Source organism: Ranitomeya variabilis, chromosome 4 (assembly GCF_051348905.1).
Source record: "Ranitomeya variabilis isolate aRanVar5 chromosome 4, aRanVar5.hap1, whole genome shotgun sequence".
Taxonomy (NCBI): Eukaryota; Metazoa; Chordata; class Amphibia; order Anura; family Dendrobatidae; genus Ranitomeya; species Ranitomeya variabilis.
The window spans coordinates 135,195,620-135,221,345 of NC_135235.1; the positions used below are offsets into that span (position 1 = coordinate 135,195,620).

The 25,726-nt window shown below is 39.6% G+C and overlaps 1 protein-coding gene across 3 annotated transcripts in view; it reads right to left on the bottom strand.

Moving 5' to 3' along the window:
• CDH23 (cadherin related 23) overlaps positions 1-25,726 on the bottom strand; it is a 1,745,895-nt gene that overhangs the window by 1,262,234 nt on the left and 457,935 nt on the right. For all 3 annotated transcript variants that reach the window (XR_013214534.1, XM_077259280.1, XM_077259282.1), the window contains exon 4: positions 2,294-2,436. Coding sequence is in view for 2 of the 3 variants with exons in the window: in XM_077259280.1 (XP_077115395.1) it covers positions 2,294-2,436 (143 nt within the window). In the remaining variant the exon portion in view is untranslated. The remainder of the gene's footprint in view (positions 1-2,293; positions 2,437-25,726) is intronic.

A 25,726-nucleotide genomic window follows, 5' to 3' on the forward strand; every position in this document is an offset into this window, starting at 1 on the left:
GGATGTTACATCTTTTCTTCAAAGTATGATCATGTTTTATGTATTACTTATTTTAGCAGCTAAGAAAGAGAATTGGGTACAATCACCATAAACCAAACAAAGTATGTTGTATAGCTCCAGGCAGCTGGATGCTCATCATTCCCATCAGCTATTTTCCTGCCCTGAAGGAAGTTGCGGGTGATTTACAGACTCCTCATCTCAGGTGCTGCTATCAGGATGCGGCAGCTCCATGCAGAGAGACTGCTAGGAATCCATCTCAGGCCCCTAGGCACTGCTGGCAGTTATCTCCAGCTATTCCAGACACTGTCTGCGAGCCCTCCCTGGATAAACACACCATAAACTATATCCTCCCAGAGTGGCTTCCTAAATGCGGCTTCTACAAATACATGTCTTTATTTTTCACATGTAATAAACGACCATGTAACTCTCTTATGCTCCTAGATACGGAATAGGAAGACAGAAAACAACAAACCAACAGATGTCTCATCATTTCACCAAAAAGTAGGTTTATGAATGCTAGCGCTCATTCTTCTACCCTAATCGGTGCACTTGAAATTTTGTGCATGACAAATGCTTGATTTTCAATTTTTTTTATAAATTATGATGAGACTTCCATTGCATTTTGTCTCCATATCTTTATTAGCCACCCAAAGGAGTACATCCACTTTTTTTCCCAGAAAATATACTACTTTTGCTCCCAGGCAAGCTGTGTCTGGCATTGTTGCTGAACCCCATTCACTTGCATTCATCTCACTGCAATAACAGAAAGCTCACCGACAGGAAAGATGAAATTTCTTGAAAAAACAAAGTAGATGTTTTTTTTCCAATTGTGAAAATTCCTCTTAAAGAAAGATTCCACCTTTGTTGGACAATACCAATCTAGGGGGCAGTACCATGATTAAAAGGTTCACACTTGCAGGACTGGGACAACTATTGCAATATCAGCCATGATTTCTGCATCAGTAAGTAGAAAAAAATTCTCAGTTCACGAAGATTCTCTCTGGGAACATCTTAGGCCACCGACATCCACGTTGCACCTACTGTATAGGTGTTGTATTGGTTTCTCTCATAGGCACCACGGGTACCCATTATAATCTATGGTGCAATGCACATGACCGTGTGACGCAATGATGCACAACATTGGTGGTAGAAATGTGTTCATGGCTGCCACACTTCAAAAACGGACACATTGATGACACACTGATGCATAACACTGATGGTAAAAAAGGACACATTGATGACACACTGATTTAAAACACTGATGACACCAGATCTATTTTTTCACCTACATGTTTAAACACTGACATGTGAATGAAACCTTAGATTCAATATGTCCAAAACCTGGTTTCATGTTAAACTGCAAAACTGAGAACTGGAATGTCTAGACACCTCTTCACTCAGATGCAACAACATGACTTCTATACATTAATTTGCCACATTTCCAGCCTTTGGAACCCACATCTATAGGCATTTGTGTCACATTCTGTGAATATGGCATAAATGATCAAGATGTGAATAACACTAGGAAGAACAAATAGATATTGAGGTCACTAATGTCTAATGCTACATAAAAAGTAAATATGGCTGTGCAATAATTATTATTTAATGTATGTGCTGCTAAATATATAAACAGTTAAAATAGTATTTAAACCATAATTTATAAGCCTTTGCTTATGGATATGAGCTCTAGAGTGTTGCCGATCCTCATTTTTAAAGGGATTCTCTGAGAATGAGATAAAATGGCGTCAATGATAAAATTCAAACTTCAGCTCTTCCTAGTCACATGTCAGTACAGGCTGCAGACTGAAGACATACAGCTCCCAAGACCTTCGTCCCAGCTGATAAGAGCTGTGTCACACATACCTCGGTCGGCGGCCGGGAGCACAACTGTCATATATGATGAAATATATCTGTTACTTTGTGATCACAAAGGAGGTTACCTTCAGCTTTGTCCTCCTCAATGTTACTTGTTTTCCAGCTAGGTACAGTCAGTCTCTGTGCATTGCAATAAAGCTGTCAGACTGATGGAGGACAAGGATGAAGCTGGACATCTCCATGACTATCACAATGTAGGTTAAAACATATCTCTTCATATATCGCAGCCATGCTCCTGGCTGCTGACAGAGGTATGTGTGATTCAACTCTTGTATCAAGGGCTGTATGCTTTCAGTCTGCAGCCTGCCCTGACTAGATATATATTGGAGAACCTTTCCAAAATGGAGCAAATACACTGAAATCTTGCAAAAAAAACCCCAAACATTTCCATAATGAAGCCTTTTAATTTCTATATTACCTCTCGATCCAAGGACTGCCTGAGCCATACCACGCCGGTCTCACTTTCCACAGCAAAAAATTTACTGGCTTCATCACCTACTATTCCGTACACCAATTTGTCACCATCATAGTCTTGAGCACGTAGTTGAGTTATTGAAGAACCTGGAAAAAAATTATATGATGTTACCCATTTTGTTTTTAGCTGGGTGATATAACATATTAATGTGATACAAAGTGTCAAAACAAAGATATTAAGTGTAAAACAGCACTTGTCCAATTTGTGGGCTTTCTGAAAATGAATCCCTTATCGACATGACGTACTATCAAAACGACATCAAATCAACAATTTTTCTAGGTACACTGGCACTAGGTTTTTGATGAAACTCAGCAGGGAGGTTATTTCAAACATATTGGAGAACTAACCACAGATTTGTGTATCAAAGCTTGTATAACTTCTGTCTCATGCAATCCCACACAAACTTCATGGTGTTGAGATCAGGGAAATGTGGGGGCCAAAATATCACTTCCAGGACATCTTGTTCTTCTTTAAACTGAAGATAGTTCTTAATGCCATTGACTGCATGTTTGGAGCTGTTGTCCTAGTGCAGAATCACTCTGGAGTGAATCAGATGCTTCCTTGGTGGTATTGCATAATGCATAAGTATCTACCTGTATTTCTGAGCATTACGGACCCCATTAATCCTAATCAAATCCCTCACTTCACTTGCTTATATTCAGCTCCACTTGCAAGGAAACTTCTTCACTATTGCCTGCAGAATCTCATTGTGGTACAACTCTCCAGCCTTTTGGCAAACAAATTGCCTTCTGTTACAGCAAAATATATCACATTCTGACTCATTGGTCCTGTGCACCTGCTGCTATTTCTCTGCACTGAAATCCATATGTTTTTCAGCATAGTTTAGTCACTTGGTCTTATTTCCGTATCTAAGGTATGGTTTTGTCTTCAATTCTTCCATGAGACCACTTCTCTCAGGCTCTCTCAAATAAGAAGATGGATGTAGTTGGGTCACCCCGCAACAATGGACATTTCCTTATTTCAAAGGGAGATGGCTAGTGTTCTCAGTGTTGATATACAGGAAGATGCTTATACATCAAGAAGGCATCTCATTTGCTTCAAAGGTATTATACAGCAGGGCAATGGCCTGGATGTGATGATATGGCTCTCTCAGAGCCCCGATCTCAACATGATTGAGTCAATGAAAAGAATTGATGCCTTGAATGAAGAAGAATGGTAGTCATACCAAAAATGATATTATTTACCTTTCTCTTTATTCACTTTGTAATTAGTTAATTGATAAAAATAAACTAATAACACTTCTATTCATGAAAACAATTTTGCACAATTTTTTAAAGCATTTTTGTACACATGCCTAAAACTTGTACAAAAAAAAAAAATATATATATATATACGTATGCAATAAATATAAATATAAATATGTATATATATATATATATATATATATATAGAGATATACACTCACCGGCCACTTTATTAGGTACACCATGCTAGTAACGGGTTGGACCCCTTTTGCCTTCAGAACTGCCTCAATTCTTCGTGGCATAGATTCAACAAGGTGCTGGAAGCATTCCTCAGAGATTTTGGTCCATATTGACATGATGGCATCACACAGTTGCCGCAGATTTGTCGGCTGCACATCCCAAAGATGCTCCATACAAGGCAGGATGGATCCATGCTTTCATGTTGTTTACGCCAAATTCTGACCCTACCATCCGAATGTAGCAGCAGAAATCGAGACTCATCAGACCAAGCAACGTTTTTCCAATCTTCTACTGTCCAATTTCGATGAGCTTGTACAAATTGTAGCCTCAGTTTCCTGTTCTTAGCTGAAAGGAGTGGTACCCAGTGTGGTCTTCTGCTGCTGTAGCCCATCTGCCTCAAAGTTCGACGCACTGTGCATTCAGAGATGCTCTTAGGCCTACCTTGGTTGTAACGGGTGGCGATTTGAGTCACTGTTGCCTTTCTATCAGCTCGAACCAGTCTGCCCATTCTCCTCTGACCTCTGGCATCAACAAGGCATTTCCGCCCACAGAACTGCCGCTCACTGGATTTTTTTTCTTTTTCGGACCATTCTCTGTAAACCCTAGAGATGGTTGTGCGTGAAAATCCCAGTAGATCAGCAGTTTCTGAAATACTCAGACCAGCCCTTCTGGCACCAACAACCATGCCACGTTCAAAGGCACTCAAATCACCTTTCTTCCCCATACTGATGCTCGGTTTGAACTGCAGGAGATTGTCTTGACCATGTCTACATGCCTAAATGCACTGAGTTGCCGCCATGTGATTGGCTGATTAGAAATTAAGTGTTAACAAGAAGTTGGACAGGTGTACCTAATAAAGTGGCCAGTGAGTGTATATATATATATATAATGTGAGTGTATATATATATATAATGCATAGTTGCTTGCAAAGGTATTCACCCCCTTGGCATTTCACCCCTCTAAAGTCAGTATTTTGCAGAGCCTCCTGTTGCAGAAATTATAGCAGCAAGTTGCTTTGGATAAGTCTCCATGAGCTTTCCACATCTTGCCACTGGGATTTTAGTACAAAAAACTGCTAAGTCTCCTTCAAATTAGATGGTTTCCACTGGTGAACAGCAATCTTCAAGTCTGATCACAGATTCTCAGTTGCATTAAGACCTGGGCTTTGACTAGGCCACTGCAAAACATTTACACATTTCCTCTTAAACCACACAAGTATTACTTTAGCAGTCTCAAATCACTGACACACTGAAATAAGTTTGCTCAAGAATATCCCAGTATTTCGCACCATCCATCCTCCAGTCAACTTGGATCATTTTCCCTGTCCCTGCTGCCGAAAAACATCCTCACAGCATGATACTGCAACCACCATGTTTTACTGTGGGGGAATGTGTTCTTGGAGTTATGAGCTGTGTTGTTTAGGTTCCAAACATAGCATTTACCTTGGTAACCAAAAAGATAAATTTTGGTTTCAGCTAACCAAAGCACCTTCCTTCGTACATTTGGGGAGGATCCCACATGTCTTTTGACAAACTCAAAATGAGCCTTACAATTTTTGTGTCAAACTAAAGGCTTTTTTCTGCCCGCTCGTTCATAAAAGCAACCTCTATGGAGTGCACAGCTTATCATGATCATATGGACAGCTACTCCAGTCCCTGCTTGGAAACTCTGCAGCTCTTTCAGGGTTTCCTTTGGTCTCTATGTTGCCTCCCTGATTAATGCCCTCCTCGCCCAGGCTGAGAGTTTTAGTGGGCGGCACTCTCTTGGGAGGTTTGTTGTGGTACCATGTTCTTTCCATTTGATGATAATGGATTTGATGCTGCTACAAGGATCATCCAAATTTGGGATATTTTTTTATAACTCAACCCTGCATTGTACTTCTGTGGATGTTCAGGTTTCGTAAGGTTCGGCCTAACTTCATAAAAAAGTTTGGTTCGGTTACCTGAAAAGTACCTGAACTTGATACAGAACCTGAACCCATTCAAGTGAATGGGGAGCATGAACATCTGGCTGTTAACACATTGTCCTCTGTGTGACAGCTTGGGAAACATTAGTTCTGACCAGTGGTAACTGTAATGAAGTAACCGCAGGTCACAGGTGCTGGGTATTTAAGTTCCCATGTTGTCACACAGAGAACATTGTGTGAGCCCGCAGCTGTGACCAGCAATGAAAAGGCTACAGCCAGTTAGGCATCAGTTGATGACTACTACTGTCATTAGAATCCCCTGCTCTCGTTGATAGCAGCAACAGCAGTCAACACCAATGAGAGTATTCACCAGCCGGCGCCTGTGCATATCAATAGCTTTACTGCTATCCACAGGCACCGGAGACAAAGAAGATGAATGTGGATTACTTTATGGGATAATTTTATTAATAAATGGGTGAATGAGGCCTAGTGTGGGAGAGTCTTTATACAATTTTTTTTTCTGTGTGTGTTTATTTTTACTACTGGGTTAGCAATTGGAGTGTCTGACACAACTCTCCATTACTAGCCTTAAAAGCAGTATCCCCGATTGCCATTGTGCCAAGGCAGTCGGGAAGATCTGAGGACAAGCGCCACAACTGGTGCATCAAGTATGATGAGACACTTCTGGGACAGCTGCAAGCTGATATTTTTAGGTTGGGAGTGGCCCAATAGCCATGGGCATTTCCAGCCTATTAATATTAGCCAGAAGCTGTCTGCTTTTCCTTAGCGGGTTATTAAAAATAGGGGGGACCCCATGCCTTTTTTTTTTCTTTTATTTATTGTTAATAAATAAATGAGAAATGTTAACAAATTAATAAATAAGTGAAAAAAAATGATGTGGGGCCCCCCTAATTTTTAATAACTAGCAAAGGGAAAGCAGACAACTGTGAGCTGGTCTTAATATTCTGGGAATGGGCAAATATCCATATCCTTATGTCTTTTTTTCATTGATTTATTTATTAGTAATAATTAAATAAATGCCCCACTCATGCTGCTGGCCTCCTGCAGTAGCGACCCTGCCTCTGATGACCCCGTTCCCCAGCAGCCACCCCCAACCCCTTGTAAGCTATCTTCAGAGACGCACTCCCATATTCCTCTCAAATTTAGAGGAAAAAAACTGCATCTTATAATCCAAATAATACTGAATGTTATTTTGTGTTATGGTTTTAAATCACCATTTGGATTTGTTTTGTGCTTTGTAGTACATTATTTGATAATTTGAATAGAGCCATTCAAAACTAGAGCTCATACTGCAAAAAAACAAAAACTTTCTTTTGGCTGTGTCAACGGAAAATGTAAAAGATTATGGTTTGTGAAAGGAGGAAAGGAGAAAACAAAAGTGCGAAAAAAAATCGACTGGTATTTAAGGTGTTAACTTATTTTCCTTAAAATCCAGTGAAATACTGGAGTATGGTCTGATAACTAGCAAAATATGGAAATTGCAGGTGGAGATTGCAATGTTCTTAAGTGCAAGATTTAAGTTATCCTCCCAATTAACACAATCACACTTCTGTCTGACACTTCCTGTACTAAAACCACGATCCACCAAGAATATCTGAACACTGTATAAACATCATAGCAAATGTATAATGCATGTATATGCAGATTACCTTTGAACCAACCTATTTTTCATATACGGTACTTGGTCAGCCTTACTCGTGCTACATTTTCAGAGTGTTAAAAAATACACCAAAATAAAAAACTTTGCATACACTGTAAGATTTAGAAAATAAAAGTAGTTGACTGCTGTAATTTAGAAGACATTCGAATGTGAGGAAATAAGTCACTCAAAAACTATAAACATACACAATGTATTGTGGTCTTGTAACTACTGACTTTTTGGTTTTTGACCACAGCTATAATGATAGAGACGTGATAAAGTTTAATGTTGATAAATGTAGACTGATGCAACTGGGCTGCATTAACCAAAGAAAAGTGTTGCTGCATATACAATGAATGGATGAAATGAAATAATAGGTATTGCAGAAAAAGAGAGAGCCTTCGATAGTTCGGTTACAAGCTAACTTAAAGGGAACCTGTCACCAGTTTTGTGACATAGCTAAAAATATCACCTTATTCAGCATCTGCTATGCATTCCCTAAATCCTTATATAACCCTGACTCCCCTTGTATACTCCCCAAAAACCTTTTTAATTTCTCCCGCACTGTATGGTAATCTTCTCAGTTCAGTCCGATGGGCGTGGTTTCGGGCACCTACAACACTCCCATCGGCTGTTGCTTGCGTCCTACTTCATGGATGATGCCTCTTGTGCCGTGTGATATCTCGTGCCTGCTCAGAAATATTGCGATTTGCACCTGTGCAGTATGCTTTGCCCAACTGTGGGTGAAGCCGAAAAACAGAAGTGCCATGTGCCGATGCAAGTACTTCCAGCTCAAGTACTGGAACTACGTTTGCCAGCACAAGCGCACTTCTATTTTTCAGCTTTGCCCACAGTTGGCCAAAGCATACTGCACAGGTGCAAATCGCAATATTTCTGAGCAGGCAAGATATGTCACATGGCGATGTGGATCGTTATCCATGTTAGGAGGACGGCGAGCAGAAACCAGGGAGGGATGCAGAGTCCTATAACCATGCCCATCTGAGTGGACTGAGAAGATTACCATACAGTGTGGGAAAAAATAAAAAAAGGTTTTCGGGAATATATAAGGGGAGTCAGGGGGTTATATAAAGATTTAGGGAATGCATAGCAAATGTTGAATAAGGTGATATTTTTAGCTGCTATTTCGCAAAACTGGTGACAGGTTCCCTTTAAGCATCAGTTACAAAAGTAAATAAGATTTTAGGGTCTATAAAAATAGAGATAAAATCCTGTGATCCCCAATGCAATATTGCTCCTGTAGAGAAGATGTGAATCGATTAAAGGCAAACAAATTTTCATAACATGTTATGAAATTAGAAGATATATGAACAATTTGCAATCTGAATAATGCAAATTGCCAAAAAAAATGTCTGCTTTCAATTTTCAAATCGATTACATCAGCCAAAAAGCACAAAAGGCTTAGATGGCCTCAGGAGTGAATTTGCAGGCTTCCCTATAATGCCTTGAATCTATCACATTGCTTGGTATAGCTCAGCCAGTTAGGAGGGATTATAAATAGACTTTATAAAAGCCAAGGCAAGGAAATCAGCACCAATTTTAGGGGGATTTGGATAGTGAGAGTATGTCAGGGCTCACAGCTCAGTACTAGAGGTAGGAACATTGGACAAATAATCTAGACACTAATGTGTAGTACAACTGCAGCACTAAGTGTAGAAGGCTGCAAATAATATAGAAATTCAATTTCTAAGGAGGTAGGTGCCAGACTCATTGTGATTTGTCAGTGGTATAGTGTAAGTTCTGCAACATTTAAATATAGTTCGCTTTTTTAACATTTCAGTGTTGATGCATTAGAAAGCATCAGCAAGACAGCACAATATTTTTACAGAAAAAAGTTTTTGTATTTCTTGTGCAATAATTATGTAATGCAGGCTATAGGCTTTTCAGTTTTACATTGACAAGATGCCTGTGTGACCCTTCATGTGGCAAGATGAAAAAGAACACTAGCCCCCCTCAAACATGGAGGTCATTGTTTGATGTTTGCTGAATACCTGTTGTCTGAGCACTTTTGTCCTGATGATCGTTTACATATATTGGTGTGTTCATTTGCGGCAACACCTCAGAAATTGGATGTACTGGTATTATTGGTATGACTAATGTCAGGAAGGCGTTAAATGACACATAAATGGCAATGGAAATTATATGAAAGCTTTCTAATGAAGAGTCCCACACTGTTTATAAATAATTTGTTTTCTAAATCACATGTTAAATGCTGTAAAAAAAAACCTTCAAAACCAGAATTAAATGGGTTTTTTTTTACAATCTTCTTGACTCCCTAAAAATGGAATGAAAGTTATCAATGTGTAGTGCATTCTCCAAATTGGTATCAATAAAACTACAGCTCACCTCACAAAAAAAGCTACTATACATCTCCATAGACTGAAAAAAAAGTTTGACTTTCAGAACAAGGTAATTTCTTTGCAGTTTTATTTTCCTTTTATGTATCTTGTATTTAAGCTTCTTTTTTGTATCCAATTTCTTTTCTTATACTCTCTTCTCCTTTTCATATCCTTTCCTTTTTCCAAAAATGAGTGGTAGGGAAATATACAATAGTAGCAATTAAAGAAGAAAGGATATTTTGAAATCTGAATTTGCAAACTTTTCCACAAAAAATCGATTTGCAGCAAATACATTTGTGCAAGTCTCAATACTGGAAAGCTTGTATTTGCTTAGAAAGTACACATAAGGGATAGGAGAATGAAACAGGATCCCGCTGTCCATAAGAGCTTACACTCTACAGGTGAGTGAGAGAGAGAACCCCGCTGACCATAAGAACTTACACTCTAAAAGGAGAGAGAGGACTTTTCTCAACAAAAAAGCTTACACTCAACAGGAGAAAATGAGATCATCTTGCTGACCATAAGAGCTTACACTCTACAGACAAGAGAGAGATAAAGAGAAGACCCTGCTGACCATGAGAGCTTACACCCTACAGGAGACAGAGAGGACTTCACTAACCATAACAGCTTACACTTTATAGGAGAGAGAGAGAGAGAGAGACAAAGAGAAGACCCTGCTGACCATAAGACCTCACACCCTACAGGAGAGAATGAGAGGCCCTCGCTGACCTTAGGAGCTTACACTCTACAGGAAAAAAAGACTTATCCAGTGACTCCAGAAATGGAAAACTATTCTACAAACTGCTCCACTGAGAACCACTGATCTGTGATGGCCCAGGTACTGACTACCACTGTACAAGGTATAATAATCTGTAAGATGTCATAGCTGCAGGAAATGTGGTAGCCCATGAGGCAACACAAAATAATATTAGCCAGCTCTCTGATGCTTCAGCAGAGTGGGAAATGGTGCCAGGCAAGTATTTTTGCAAACCACAAATCGAATCTCAAAGATTTTTTGTGAATTCGAACATTTCTGGAATTTCGAACTGGATCCCCTGAAGATCAATCCGCTCATGTGTAGTCACAATGTGTTACACCTTTAGCTACTCTTCTTTGGTACAACTCTTTATTTTTTCTATATTTATGTGAAATATTTTATATGCATTTTTTATGCAATTAATTATTAATTTTGTCAAAATCAATACATATATTTTTCATCTTAGTCTATTTTTATTGATATGTTTCTAATTACATCAAGTACCATATTGATTGGTATACGCTACTTCTTGCTTCCTGTATTGATGCATTCTTATGTCTCATTATTGTAGAATTCCACTGTGACCTATGCCCTGGGGACCGAAATTTTAACGCTAGTGTTTTTAAGTATTCTGTCAATTTGCAACTGTAAAAATCATTGTATACAAGAAAATACAAGTTTTTACTAAATGGTTTAATGAGTTATTGATAGAGGTATCTGATGAGTAACACAAGAACTGTGGTTTACTCTGGAAGAATATGGATAAACAAATATTTTTAACATATATATTTTTAAATAGTCTTTTTCATTTTGCAAAAGTTGCGAAACATAGTAAAAGCTACATAAATATGGTATCACTATATTCACATTGGCCCTGATCATAAAGCCTGGAGATTTTCTAGGGCATGGCATTTAATGAATCAGAAGTGTCTGATGAGTAACATTCAGCTTACCAGTAATCTTATTCTATTCAAACAGTGAAGAAAGGCTTCTGGTATAGAGATTACCCCAGCTTGGCATGAATTAGTCGTGCTGTGCTATCATGGCCCTTAGGTTCCCCAACTCATACCAGCATCACCTTCTTTTGAAGGAGTTGGGATAAACTGGCAGGAAAACACCAACAGTCACAACATTGTTGCACAACTCTGAGTTGTGAAAATATTTTGTGACTCTTCAAAGCAAATTTTACACTAGAATTCAGGCAAAAATGCTTTGATAAATAAGGGTCATTTACTACAGAGTAAATGCTAGAAAAGCAAAATCAAAATAATATCCACAAATTGAAGAATTGTTTTAATTTTTTTCAGCCAACAAAGTTTTTCAATGCATTAAATATTTAATGGCCAATTTACAGAATATTGTAGTCAGATCTAAAGAGTATTGATTTGATGTGAGTGGATCGTTTGAAATTTGAATTTGGTTCCCAAATTTTCCCTAAAAAATGTATTGCACTGTGGTATGTTTCCACGTGGCGTAGTACATCAGGATTTGCTGCGGATTGGATGCTGCGACATCCGAAGCATCCAGATGTTACAACATAGTGTAGGGGATTTCATGAAATCCCGTCTCCACTATGTGCTCAAGGCCGCATCCAGCGGTCCTGCATTTATGCACATACGGCGCGTCTTTCTAGACCACAGCATGTCTATTTATCTTGTGGAGATGCTCTGTCTTCGCAAGATAAATAACCCGGTCTATGTATACGATGGGGTGATTCCGCATGTGTTCATTGAACACATGCGGAATCACTGCTCGTACAACAGGGGCGCGGCGCTTTGGGCGGAGCAGAGTATCCGCTGCATCCAAAGAGCTACGTTTCCTTACTATGTAAACATAGCCTCATAAATTTGCTTCAATTGCAATATTGAAATCGGCTAATTGCCCAGAAAAAGAAGAGAGAGAACAAATTAGCATCAAGAGAATTAAAACCCAGTTGTTGTCAGTGTGTGAAGAATAAAAAGGCTATTATTGCAGTATATCACATATCAATCAATTCACAGTCACACTGAGTGACTATAAAGCCACACCACTTCCTGATATATCACTTTACTCTTCAATTTAGTATTAACAGACTGAGACCAGCACTCCCATTTTCCATATGGATTAGCACTGTAGTAGTACACCACAATCGGATTAGGCCTTTTTCTATCCCTAGGAGAAATGAGCTGTGCACTCTAACCTCCAATACCTATACTGTACTAGCATTCAATGGTGCTCCTTGGTCAGCGCCCATCTTTTATACCTCTTGTGATAGCTCCTGTTTGGCTGAGCTAGACCATGTGATGTGATAAGTTGATGGCTATTATGGTGAAGCCTGCATAGCCGTGCCTGATATCATTAGACTGTTATCTGAGTCTTCAGAGAAACAAATACGTACGGGACTTAGGCAAAGCATATATATCAAAAGGTATGAATGAGCATATCACAATAGTAATTATACATACAGTATGTGCATGGAAGGGAATGGCTTAAGATTTCGGTAGTTCAAAAGAACCAAGAAAGGAAAATCCAAATAAGTGGTAAGAAAGGGGATGAAGGACAACGTCAGAAATGTGTGTCGGGGTGCGTGGCATGCACACATCTTCCTACCACTCAGTTAATATCAGCTTTCCCTTCCTACAGGTGCTTTGTACATTACTCATACCTCCATTATGTCTACATTTTTAAGCACCTGAGTTTTCCTATACAGACTTATAGCCCTTTTGATATATTTTACTCTATTAATTGGTTGGCTTTGTGACATCCCACTGCATGGTATATATTCATTGTGGACAGTCCAAGCAAAAGGTAATATACTCGCACTGCTGTCCCTTGCGATCACCTATTAGCGTGCTACAATACGCTGTACCAGCTCCTATTCCCCCTACTCAGTGCATGGGCATATGGGGTGCTCAATCAAAAGAGGTAATAATGTAAAAGCAAGAGAAAAAAAAAGTGATCAGCACTCACCATTCCCGATGCTATAAAAAGTCTTTATTAGGACATGGACACGGACAGGGAGATCATGGTGTGCAGGGATTTTTCTCTTGCTTTTACATATATTCATTGTGGTTCAGCAGATTTCCATTCTATTGCTGTCATACCCTTCACTCTTTGAGCTTTGCCTCCACACACTGCTCTGCACATCACAGTGCATTGATTCCCTCCAGGTTGGATATAGGTCAAGTTCTGCAGTTGCCATGACTCACATGTATTTTCCCTGATCCATCCAATCCTCCTACTTTTTCATTTAGTCTGGCACAACGTGTTTCTTGAGTAGTTCACTATTTTCTGAATTAACTTGTTACTCGAGTTTTCCGAGCATGCTCGGGTGTTCTCTGAGTATCTTGGGTGTGGTCATAGATTATGTTTGCGTCACCACAGCTGCATGGTTTGCAGCTGCTACACAGCCTGAATACATATGGGGATTCCCTAACAAACAGGCAATCCCTGCATGTGTTCAGGTTGTCTAACAGCCACAAGTCATGCAGCTGCTGCGACACAAACATAATCTACGAGCACGCCCAAGATACTCAGAGAACACCCAAGCATGCTCGGAAAACTCGAATAACAAGTTAATTCAGAAAATAGTGAACCACTCAAGAAACACGTTGACTCTAAGTCGATTATCTGTGAATCGATCTCTAGTTTTGATACAAATAAAAATGTTATGGTTCTTTGAAGGCAGGAAAGAAAAAAAAAGGCACAGCCTCACAGCCAAAAACGTCTTAAAAGCCAATGGGTTAATAATGGCATGCACTATGTTTAATCCTTTTCAGTCTCTTTACAAATCTGTATTGTTATGGCTTTATGGAGATTTGTGGCCATGTAACAATAAGATCATAAACATAATGCAGCTAGTCACATCTAATGGTACAGCAAAATATGCAACACGCAGGCACTGAAGTTAATGATCGTCCAGAGAAAAAAAGATGTAATCAAGGTTTTTTTTACTAGTAATTTATTCCAGAAAAGAGTTTTCATACTGAATTAGGCCAGATACAGTACGTGGCCCAATGGAATTGGTGCAAATCGATTCACGCGATTCAGTCCATCGGCCATGTCTGTAATCGGTGGCTGCTGGACACAAGTCAGGGGAACTGCTTCTTACCTGACAGCATCCATGACTCTTCAATTAATTAGCCTGTCTGGTGAAATGTCACTGTTGCAGTGTGATGCACGTGTGCCAGCTAATATCAATAGTAGCCATGGATGCAATCAGATAAGTGGTTATTTTCAGGGCTCCTGTCCTGTAGCCATAGATTACTGATGTGACTAATGAACCAGGTCTATTAATGAGGATACCAATTCAATCTTCAAACATGTAACTTGAATAACTTATCAATAAAGGAACCTTGACGACATATGCTATTCCTTGGATGGTCATTATCAGCGGTGCTCGTGTCTTGCATTATTTGCTATATCACTGTGTATTCTGCAGTCCTATTTCTCCTGCCAGGACAAAGGCACCGAACCATATTTGTTCAAGAATTTATCACGTTTGTGTCTGTAATTGCATAACCCCAGTAGGTCAGTACGATTTAAGTAAAAAAAAAGCCAAATTGAAAATTTCTCATGCAATTAGCATGAAACTACCTTTGAAGTTTATAGGAGCATGTGACTTTCTGCCAAAGCCCAAAAAAGTTTGAATTTTTGTGATGGTTGTGCTTCAAGAGTGTGTTGTTAAAGAAGCACTCTCTGTAAAATTTGTATCCTCTTAATATATTACAAGCCTCATATTACCGTATATATCACTGTGTACTTACAATTGCTCATTATGCCCTTCTACTTAGTTCATTCTCCTTTATGACAGTCTGTAGAATCTCATGATTAAAACCAGACTAACTCCATGCTTCTAAGCTCTATGTAGAAACAGGAGGTCAATTTTCCCTATATGACTAAAATAAGTCACTGCAAATGTCCCTGGCAGGGAGAGGAGCAGAGCAGCTGGGTCAGGGGTTGAAGAGGAGAATGATTCATGCAGGGAAAAAAAGACTTCCTGTTTCTAGATAGAGCAGAGAAAAGAGAATAATTAGCTGGGCAGAAAGGCAAAATGAGCAATTGTAAGTACATGGTGCTGCATAATATGGTGATTACAATATATTAAGAGTATAAAAACTTTGATGGGAGGAGTGCTTCTCTAAAGGTTACAAGGCGAATTAATTCACAATCAATTAATGCTAGGTTGCAATTCTGACATTGCAATCTTTTTGTCAATCAACTCAGGACAATGTGTAGTCTTAAATTCTAAATATTTATAAAGATTTATATACTTCTGATATTTCCTTAACAATAACATTCTTTCATTTTTTTATTAAAATGTATGATGCTAATTAATATTAACAAGTTATGGTTCCTTTTGCACAGTTGGTTCTCTTCATAAAAATGGAATTTAGTTCTTCCAAGTACTAAAATGTAACGATTATAAAGGATGACATTTAAAGTGGAAATTTTAAACCATTTTTCAAATTCTATGCCCAATTTACAGAAATGTCTTATTCACATCTGTTGTGTATTGAAAACATGTCTTGTTTGGAGCCACAGTGATAAATATAGAAATATTTTTATTTCATGGTAATGTGTTACATATACACATTCATCAATAATAATAGCCAATAATGACTACTGCAACCTAAAAGAAAGAAGAACTTATGATGTGACCGTTTAAAAGGAATCTGTCACTTCATGGACGAATTTTAGCTATTACTGTGGACATACTGGTAATAGAATGGTTCAACCAGTCTTACATGTATGCCTCATAGCTGCGGTGTAGATGTTGAGAATTCATTATAATGGCATTAGAGGGGACCCATGCAAGTCACACGGCACGTCTCACTTGCGCAGTGACTCGCTGGCGCTTGCACAGAAGATCAGTGAAGACTCTGCCCATAGAAAGGCAGATACATTTCATTTAACCGCGAGAGTTGATGGCACATGTGTGGGATTACAGCACTGCAACTGCACGTCACGTGTATGGGAGGGGGTGCCATTATAATAAAGAGAGGAGGCAGCAATTTGTTCCAGGCACCGCACGCCCCGGAACATGGAAGAAATCATTAACATATAATATTATAACTGCCTTAATCAACATCTACACCGCAGCTATGAGGTAGGTACAGTTGTGCTCAAAAGTTTACATACCCGGCAGAATTTTTCCTTTCTTGGCCTTTTTTCAGAGAATATGAATGATAACACCAAAACTTTTTCTCCACTCATGGTTAGTGGTTGGGTGAAGCCATTTATTATAATAATAATAATCTTTATTTTTATATAGCACTAACATATTCTGCAGCGCTTTACAGTTTTTCATACATTATCATCACTGTCCCCGATGGGGCTCACAATCTAAATTCCCTATCAGTATGTCTTTAGAAAGTGGGAGGAAACCAGAGTGCCTGGAGGAAACCCACACAAACACGGGGAGAACATACAAACTCCTTGCAGATCTTGTCCAAGGTGGGATTAGAACCCAGGACTCCAGCGCCACAATGCTATCCACTGAGCCACCGTACTGCCCTGTTTATTGTCAAACTACTGTGTTTGCTACTGTGTATAATGGTCCAACTGTTTTAATGAAGATCAGAAATTCAAAGAAATAATTTGATAGATAACTGAGAAGCTAAAGGTTTGAACATTCCTAATAAACTTTATTCATTGACTGTAATTTCTGGACTGATACAAAGAGTAAGCAAGAAATCCTGAGTAGGCAATACAAGAGACATTGCAGAAAAGAATTAACAAAAATTTTTTTGTAGGCCAGAGGGAAAAGAGGTAAAAAGTGAAAGCAAAAAAAAAATAGGGAAGCAGGAGTGGAGAACTGTTCTGTCACATTTTCTTTAGGTTCGATAAATAAGATATTCATAGGTTACTATCACATAGTAACTAGGGATGGTGGACGCCTACCTGATCTCTCGAACTAGTAGGATTCCGTAATATATATCTGTTCCCTGGATTACCCTAGAAGGTGGAGATGCCGGGGTCACGTACCTTGCTATGCTACTATCTTAAACCTTATCTGTTCCCTTCCCCACCAAAAGAGGTGTGAAGCTGAAGTGTATAGGATTACACTAACCAGACAGACAAGGACGGACAAACAAACATGAAAGAAAACTACTATCATACAAATATACTCACAAAACTACAGAGTGGAACACAAGGGAAGGATAGGTGGGAGAAAACAAATATGAGAGGATGAGAATAAGCATGCAAACCAACTCCAAGCAGAAATCTCCTGAAGAACTCTCTAATTTTTCTCAAACTCAAAGCACTGAATTTCTCCTCCAACACCTACCCAGAAAATAGAACAATCATTGACAATTCCCAGTATCAGTGGCGAGTATATACACCAGAGGGGAGTGGCTAACACAGAACAGCTGAGACAATTCAGGATGTAGAGCTCCAGGAGATCAACTGAACTGATTAACCCTTGCCATGACAGCAAGGAAAAAACCTGCACTGTTTAATAGAATGGTGAAGCAATTCTAATCAGTGCAGGATTACATGTGGTTAGACACTGCGATGCTCTGACCCCTGTCTGTCATGGCATCCTCGTGACAGTTACTATGTATAATTTTTTTACATCAGATTGGAGACAGCTTTAGCATTTATGGCTAGTTTTAAGTTATGCACACAGCTAGAGATAGACAGATCAGGCACAATTAATTTCTCCTGTTTGTGAATTTTTTCTGCGGAAATCTGATTGACAGAGAACTTAGTCCCTACAAATTTAATGTCTCCTACTACACTCTGGGGTCTCTCCAGATCCCAGGATATAGTAAGTGTAAAATAAAAAAAAAATATCTTTATTCTCACCTCACAGCTCACCTGTTCGGTACCTCCACTTCTCAGTGTCATCTATTTGGTGCTCAGTGCATGCTCTTTTCAATAAAACTGATGAAGAAATCTCACGCTAGAGTGGGTCTTTTGGCTCTGAATATGATCGGATGGGTTCTGAACAAATATGCATAAGGGTATGTGCACACGTAGAATGATCTTCTGCGGATTTTTCCGCAGCAGAATTGATAAATCTGCAGGGCAAAAACTGGGTGGTTTTCCTGCAGATTTCTTGCGGATTTACTGTGGTTTTTGTGCAGATTCCACTGCGGTTTTACACCTGTGGTTTTCTGTTATGGAGCAGGTGTAAAACCGCTGCGGATTCCGCACAAAGAATTGACATGCTGCGGAATGTAAACCTCTGCGTTTCCGCACGGTCTTTTCCGCAGCATGTGCACTGCGGATTGCGTTTTCCATAGGTTTACATTGTACTGTAAACGCATGGGAAACCGCTGCGGACCCGCAGCTGTGGAAACGCTGGTGATCCGCAGCAAAATCCGCAGCTTGTGAACATAGCCTAAAGTCATGATGTCATGGCATGCACCGTGACCTTGAGCACATATGCACGTAACTCTTGGAAGTCCTGACCTAAAATGAGAAGCCTGGGAATTTTGATTCTGATAAGATATGGAGAGGACCAGACGGATAATGGTGAGGAGCAGAGGGGTTGGAGAGATGAGTGTTAAGGTGAGTATAAGGTTTTTTTTAATCTTTTAATAGCCCTTCAAAGGTATGAAAACATTTTGCTGACTGTGTGCTAAAGCGAAAGATCAAAAAACCCTGCATTTTGGCAAACTTAGATAATACATTTAAATGATTTTGCTGGAAAAAGATCTAGTGCGTAATCCATTGGCTGCAATGTGGATGAGATTTTACAAAATGTAAAAAGTGAAATCAGCAGATTTCATGAGAATTTCAGCTTTAGAATGTCCAGTGTAGATGTAATCTTAATCACCATAGTGTGTGCCCCAAAAAGCAGCAAATTTATGAAAAAAATACCACAGATAAGTCAAATGCAAAACATGGTTTTATATTACGTTCTTAAAAAATAAAAAAAAGTTTTGGTTCTTTTAGGCAAATGTGATTTTTTTTTTTAGGTACATTTGCGATTTCTTTTTTAGTGATCCTCTTATCTACTATGTAACATTCAGCTGTGGTGTTACTGTGCTATACTGTACTACAGCTTATCTCAAGCCACATTTAGGGTACTGTCACACTCTGCAACTTTCCAACGATCACGACCAGTGATACGACCTGGCCGTGATCGTTGGAAAGTCGTTGTGTGGTGGTCACTGGAGAGCTGTCACACAGACCGCTCTCCAGCGTCCAACGATGCCGAAGGCCCCGGGTAACCAGGGTAAACATCGGGTTACTAAGCGCAGGGCCGCGCTTAGTAACCCGATGTTTACCCTGGTTACCATCGTAAAAGTAAAAAAAAAAAAAACGTACATACTCACATTCCGGTGTCCGTCAGGTCCCTTGCAGTCTGCTTCCTGCTCTGACTGAGTGCCGCCGTAAAGTGAAAGCAGATCACAGCGGTGACGTCACCGCTGTGCTCTGCTCTTACTTTCCGGCCGGGAGTCAGTCAGAGCGGGAAGCAGACTGCAAGGGACCTGACGGACACCGGAATGTGAGTATGTACTGTTTTTTTTTTTTTACTTTTACGATGGTAACCAGGGTAAACATCGGGTTACTAAGCGCGGCCCTGCACTTAGTAACCCGATGTTTACCCTGGTTACAAGCAAACGCATCGTTGGATCGGTGTCACACACACCGATCCAACGATGACAGCGGGAGATCCAGCGACGAAAGAAAGTTCCAAGCGATCTGCTACGACGTACGATTCTCAGCAGGGTCCCTGATCGCTGCTGCGTGTCAGACACAGCGATATCGCATGGATATCGCTGGAACGTCACGGATCGTACCGTCGTAGCGAGCAAAGTGCCACTGTGTGACAGTACCCTTAGATACAGAAGAGTCCTGTACCATGTTCTATTTGCTTAGTTATTCTGCTTTTTGTCTTACAAAGAGCAGCATATGTCTCTAACTTATTAGCATGAATAAATTATTAAGTGCTCCATTAAAGTCATTAGATACATAGAGACTTTCTGTAGCACAATTGATATAAATAAATAACTGATACGAATGTTCAATAAATAAATTCCTTTTAAACCATTCTGAATACACTGACCTATATTGTTGGGACACTGAATTTGTTTTTTATTTAGAACAACATTGGGAGTAACTAAATAAATATATTGTTGAAATACATTTGTCTGTATATAGGTAGAGTGCTTCTTTCAATTTCGCCCCTGTCAATACTAAGCCAGTAGTGAGAACTGAGCTGTTGAGTTGATCCATACAGCAAGGTCAGTGAGTCACACTTCAATCTGGTTAAAATGAGCTTTTTAAACACAAGTACTTGACGTGCTGAGTTTACTAATCCTGACCGGCATTAGTGCTCTCCGGCTTCGTGGAGCGGTCATCGTTTGTTCCTATTCGTACACAAGTCATCATACTATCATAACAAAACCGATTTATATGGGAAAAATAACTGCAGAATATTTTTCAACCCAAAATGTATAAAAATATATATGATACAGGATAACATTATTTTAATTGCTTTTATATTGAAACAGTGACAATTTAGAAATAAGATTTTCTAGTTCTCTGTCATATGAGCAAGTCAATCTTTCAAAGACTGAAAAGGATCAAAGGGATTGTCTAAAATAAGAGAAAATATTCACTTTCCTGCGCTCACTGGCGCAAGTCATTTAGTAAATTTACCCTATGCTTTTTGCATAGGGTAAATTTACTAAATATAGAAACTTAATTCCAGCTCACCCAGTTGCTCTATGCTCATCCACCTGGGGCCCAGACTCCAGCCTCGCCCTGGCCTCCCATCAAGGAAAATAGAAAAAATTGGAGTCCGGCTCAACAGGACTGGATTTTCCTTTTCTTTTTCAAAAGAAATTATAGTGCTTACAAAATAATAATGTACATGGTCGACATGACCCAGTCTTACTAGGCAGTCTTACTCATGACTCATGACTGTTGAGGGCAGAGCAAAGTACTGCAGTGTTAAGGCACCGGGAAAAGTTAGAGAGGTGCAGCACCTGTACACTGCAGTACTTTGCTTTACCCTCAACAGGGCAGACAAAGTACACCTGCGCAGGAGCCGCGACAGGAAGCAAAGAAAAGGACGTCATCATATGAAGATGGGAGGCACTGGACCCGGACCATGACACCCATCGGTCCGGAGCGCACCGGGACCACCCCTGGGTGAGTATAATCTAACTTGTTTTTCTTATCTTTCAGGTTACAATGGGGGCTTATCTACAACATTATAGAATGCTGTAGATAAGGTACCGTCACACTTAGCGACGCTGCAGCGATAGTGACAACGATGCCGATCGCTGCAGCGTTGCTGTTTGGTCGCTGGAGAGCTGTCACACAGACCGCTCTCCAGCGACCAACGATGCCGAGGTCCCCGGGTAACCAGAGTAAACATCGGGTTGCTAAGCGCAGGGCCGCGCTTAGTAACCCGATGTTTACCCTGGTTACCAGCGTAAAATGTAAAAAAACCAAACAGTACATACTTACATTCGCGTCCCCCGGCGTCCGCTTCCTGCACTGTGTGAGCGCCGGCCCTAACAGCAGAGCGGTGACGTCACCGCTGTGCTGTACTTTCACTTTCAATTTACGGCGCTCAGTCAGTGTGGGAAGCGGACGCCGGGGGAGGTGAAGGTGAGTATGTAGTGTTTGTTTTTTTTACATTTTACACTGGTAACCAGGGTAAACATCGGGTTACTAAGCGCGGCCCTGCGCTTAGTAACCCGATATTTACCCTGGTTACCAGTGTAAAACATCGCTGGTATCGTTGCTTTTTGTGTCAAACGTGACGATACACGCCGGTCTGACGACCAAATAAAGTTCTGAACTTTGTTCAACGACCAGCGATATCACAGCAGGATCCTGATCGCTGCTGCGTGTCAAACTAAACGATATCGCTATCCAGGACGCTGCAACGTCACGGATCGCTAGCGATATCGTTTAGTGTGACGGTACCTATAAGCCTCTGATGGCGGTGGCCGCAGCTTATAGGCCTAAAATGGGGTGACAGATTCCCTTTAACCACAGGATGTAATTGAATTCTCATATTTCAATGTGCAGCAGCAAGTGTTGTATCTTGTGTGAAGATTTAAACCTTTCCTTAGATCTCACTTTATTTCACTATTTCACTCAGATGTAAAAAGTTTCAAACAGGACACACATTACACAACGTTTTTGCTTAACCCCTTCATGACCCCAGTTTTTTTCGGTTTTGCATTTAAGTTTTTCACTCCCCTCCTTCCCAAAGCCATAACTTTTTTATTTTTCCGTCAATATGCCCATGTGAGTGCTTATTTTTTGCGAGACAAGTTGTACTTTTGAACAACATCATTGTTTTTTGCATGTCATATACTAAAAAACAGGGAAAAAATTCCAAGTGAGGTGAAAATGCAAAAAAATGCAATCCTACACTGTTTTTTTGTTTGGCTTTTTTGCTAGATTCACTAAATGCTAAAACTAACATGCTATTATCATTATCCAGGTCATTACGAGTTCATAGACACCAAACATGTCTAGGTTATTTTTTATCTAAGTGGTAAAAAAAAATTCCAAACTTTGCTAAAAAAAAACAAAAAAAAATGTGCAATTTTCCGATACCTGTAGTGTCACCATTTTTCATGATCTGGGGCTGGTTGAGTGATTATTTTTTGCATGCCGAGCTGATGTTTTTAATGATACCATATTAGTGCAGATATGTTCTTTTGATCGCCCGTTATTGCATTTTAATGCAAAGTCACGGCGACCAAAAAAACGTTATTCTGGCATTTCAAATTTTTTCTCACTACGCCGTTTAGCGATCAGGTTAATCCTTTTCTTTTTTGAGAGATTGGGCGATTCTGAATGCGGCGATACCAAATATGTGCATATTTGATTTTTTATTGATTTATTTTGAAGGGAGTGAAAGGGGGATGATTTAAACTTTTATTTATTTTTTTATTTTTTCATATTTTTTAAAACTTTTTTTTACTTTTGCCATGCTTTAATAGCCTCCATGGGAGGCTAGAAGCTGGCATAGCCTGATCGGTCCAGCTACATAGGAGCGATGCTCAGATGGCTCCCATGTAGTAGAATTGCTGCATTGCTATGAGTGCCGACCACAGGGTGGTACTCACAGCAATCCAGCATCAACAACCATAGAGGTCTTCAATAGACCTCTGGTTGTCGTGCCGACACATCGCTGACCCCTGATCATGTGACGAGGGTCAGCAATGCGCTCATTTCCCGCCTAATGGCCAGAAGCGCTTGTTAAATGCCGCTGTCAGCATTTGACAATGGCATTTAACTAGTTAATAGCGGTGTGTGGATCGCGAATCCACCTGCTGCTATTGCGTGCACATGTCAGCTGGACAAAACAGCTGACATGTCCAGTCTTTGATGCGGGCTCATTGCCGGAGCCTGCATCAAAGCAGGGATTCTGACTTCGGACGTACTATCCTGTCCGAGGTCAGAAAGGGGTTAATAAAATATGTCTTTGACTATGTGTACTATGTATGGTACGGCAATTGTAAGAAGAGACGCACAGCCCAGGGGTATAAAAAGTTAAAGTGGTGTGGTGTACAAAATGTAAACAAATAATATACACACAAAAAATAACTCAAAGTGCGTAATAACACATGGTTCAAAGAAATAGATACTGTATAAATATAAGTAAACCAAAGTCAATAAGATAAAGTTTTAAGTGCAATATGTCGACACTGTATCACTTGGTCCGGCTTCTTGGCAGCAGGGTCTTTATCTTATATAAGTTTATGCGCACTATATACTACAGATACCCACACCATCAATTAGCATTTCCTTTGTTACCTTTTTTGATACTCACCCAGAAGAGTGGGACAATTACATAAATTACTATGAACTTACTCAATTTAGTTTATAACTGTGGATCCTAGAGTGTAGGGGCACTATTTTATATCTTAATATTATATGAAGATCTATACTGGTCTCAGTGAAACCAATAGCGCCACCAAGAAACTTGCTTTTCTTCCGCAAAGCACAAGGATTTCACTTGTTTTCATTTCACATGCTCCTCTGTTTAGCTATCCCTCATTGAACAGTACATGATATTAGGATGAGTCTCATAGTAGAACTGTGTAACATTCATTTTTCCCCCTTAAGGATTCAGACAGGTCGGTTAAGCGTACTGATTCCTCTAGATAATCTCCATTTATCTTGTCTCTGCTTTCATTCTCTCTTTCTATCAATGCCATCATTTGCTCGCTTTCTGCCTTGTGAACGGAGTTTGACCTCCAAGAGTTTTTTTTCGTTCTTTCATTCCCTTAACAATGCAAAGTTGTGCATCAGTATAACTGTGATCTCATAACCTGGCATTCTCTGGCAGGACAAATGCAATTAGCCTTAGAGCAGAAGCCTTGTCAGGAGCCTATGCCTCGCTCTCACACCTGCCTGTTCTTCATGGAGATTAGATCTGACCAGTAGCTGTTGGGAAATGACACACATAGCTGGAAAAAGCTTTTTACCTGTGCTAGCAATTTACAGGCTGGAATATCACAGAACAAACCATATCTCTGATTTACAAACATTAAGACCTTGGGCAACACATCAAATGAAATGCCTAACCTTAGTGGACACAGTTTATTCTATGGCCACAATTGGGAGGCTCATGGCTTCTTTTTATTGTAGGAATAGTTTGTTTTTCATGTATTATCATTGTAAATTTCAAGGGTATCTAACTTATAATATACTTTTTTTTTCAATTCTTTGGAATTTTCAAGATTTTGTATAGCGCTAAAAACTTTTTAATTTTCAAAACTGACAGATTACTATGATCGCATCAAGTTTAGGACAATCAGCTTTGCACATCAGTCTGAGCAGAAATCTTTCTCTGTTGTCCTGAAAGTTTGCTACAATGTACAGCTCTGGCAAAAATTAAGAGACCACAGCAAAATGTTTAGTTTGTCTAATTTTTCTATTTATAGGTATATTTTGGAGTAAAATGTAAATTGTTCTTTTACTCTATAAACTTCTCACAACATGTCTCCGAATTTCCAAGCAATACATTTTGTATTTCTTTCTGACAAAGAAAAATGGTCAAAATTAAAAAACCCCAGTGCTTTCAGACCTTAAATAATGCAAAGAAAACAAGTTTATAATAATTTAGGAACAACAATACTAATGTTTTAACTCAGGAAGAGTTCGGAAATCAATATTTTGTGGAATAACCATGATTTTTAATCACAGCTTTCATGCGTCTTGGCATGCTTTCCACCAGTCTTTCACACTGCTTCTGACGCAAAAATGTAAGCAGTTCTTCTTTGTTTGATGGCTTGTGACTATCCATCATCCTCTTGATTACATTCCAGAGGTTC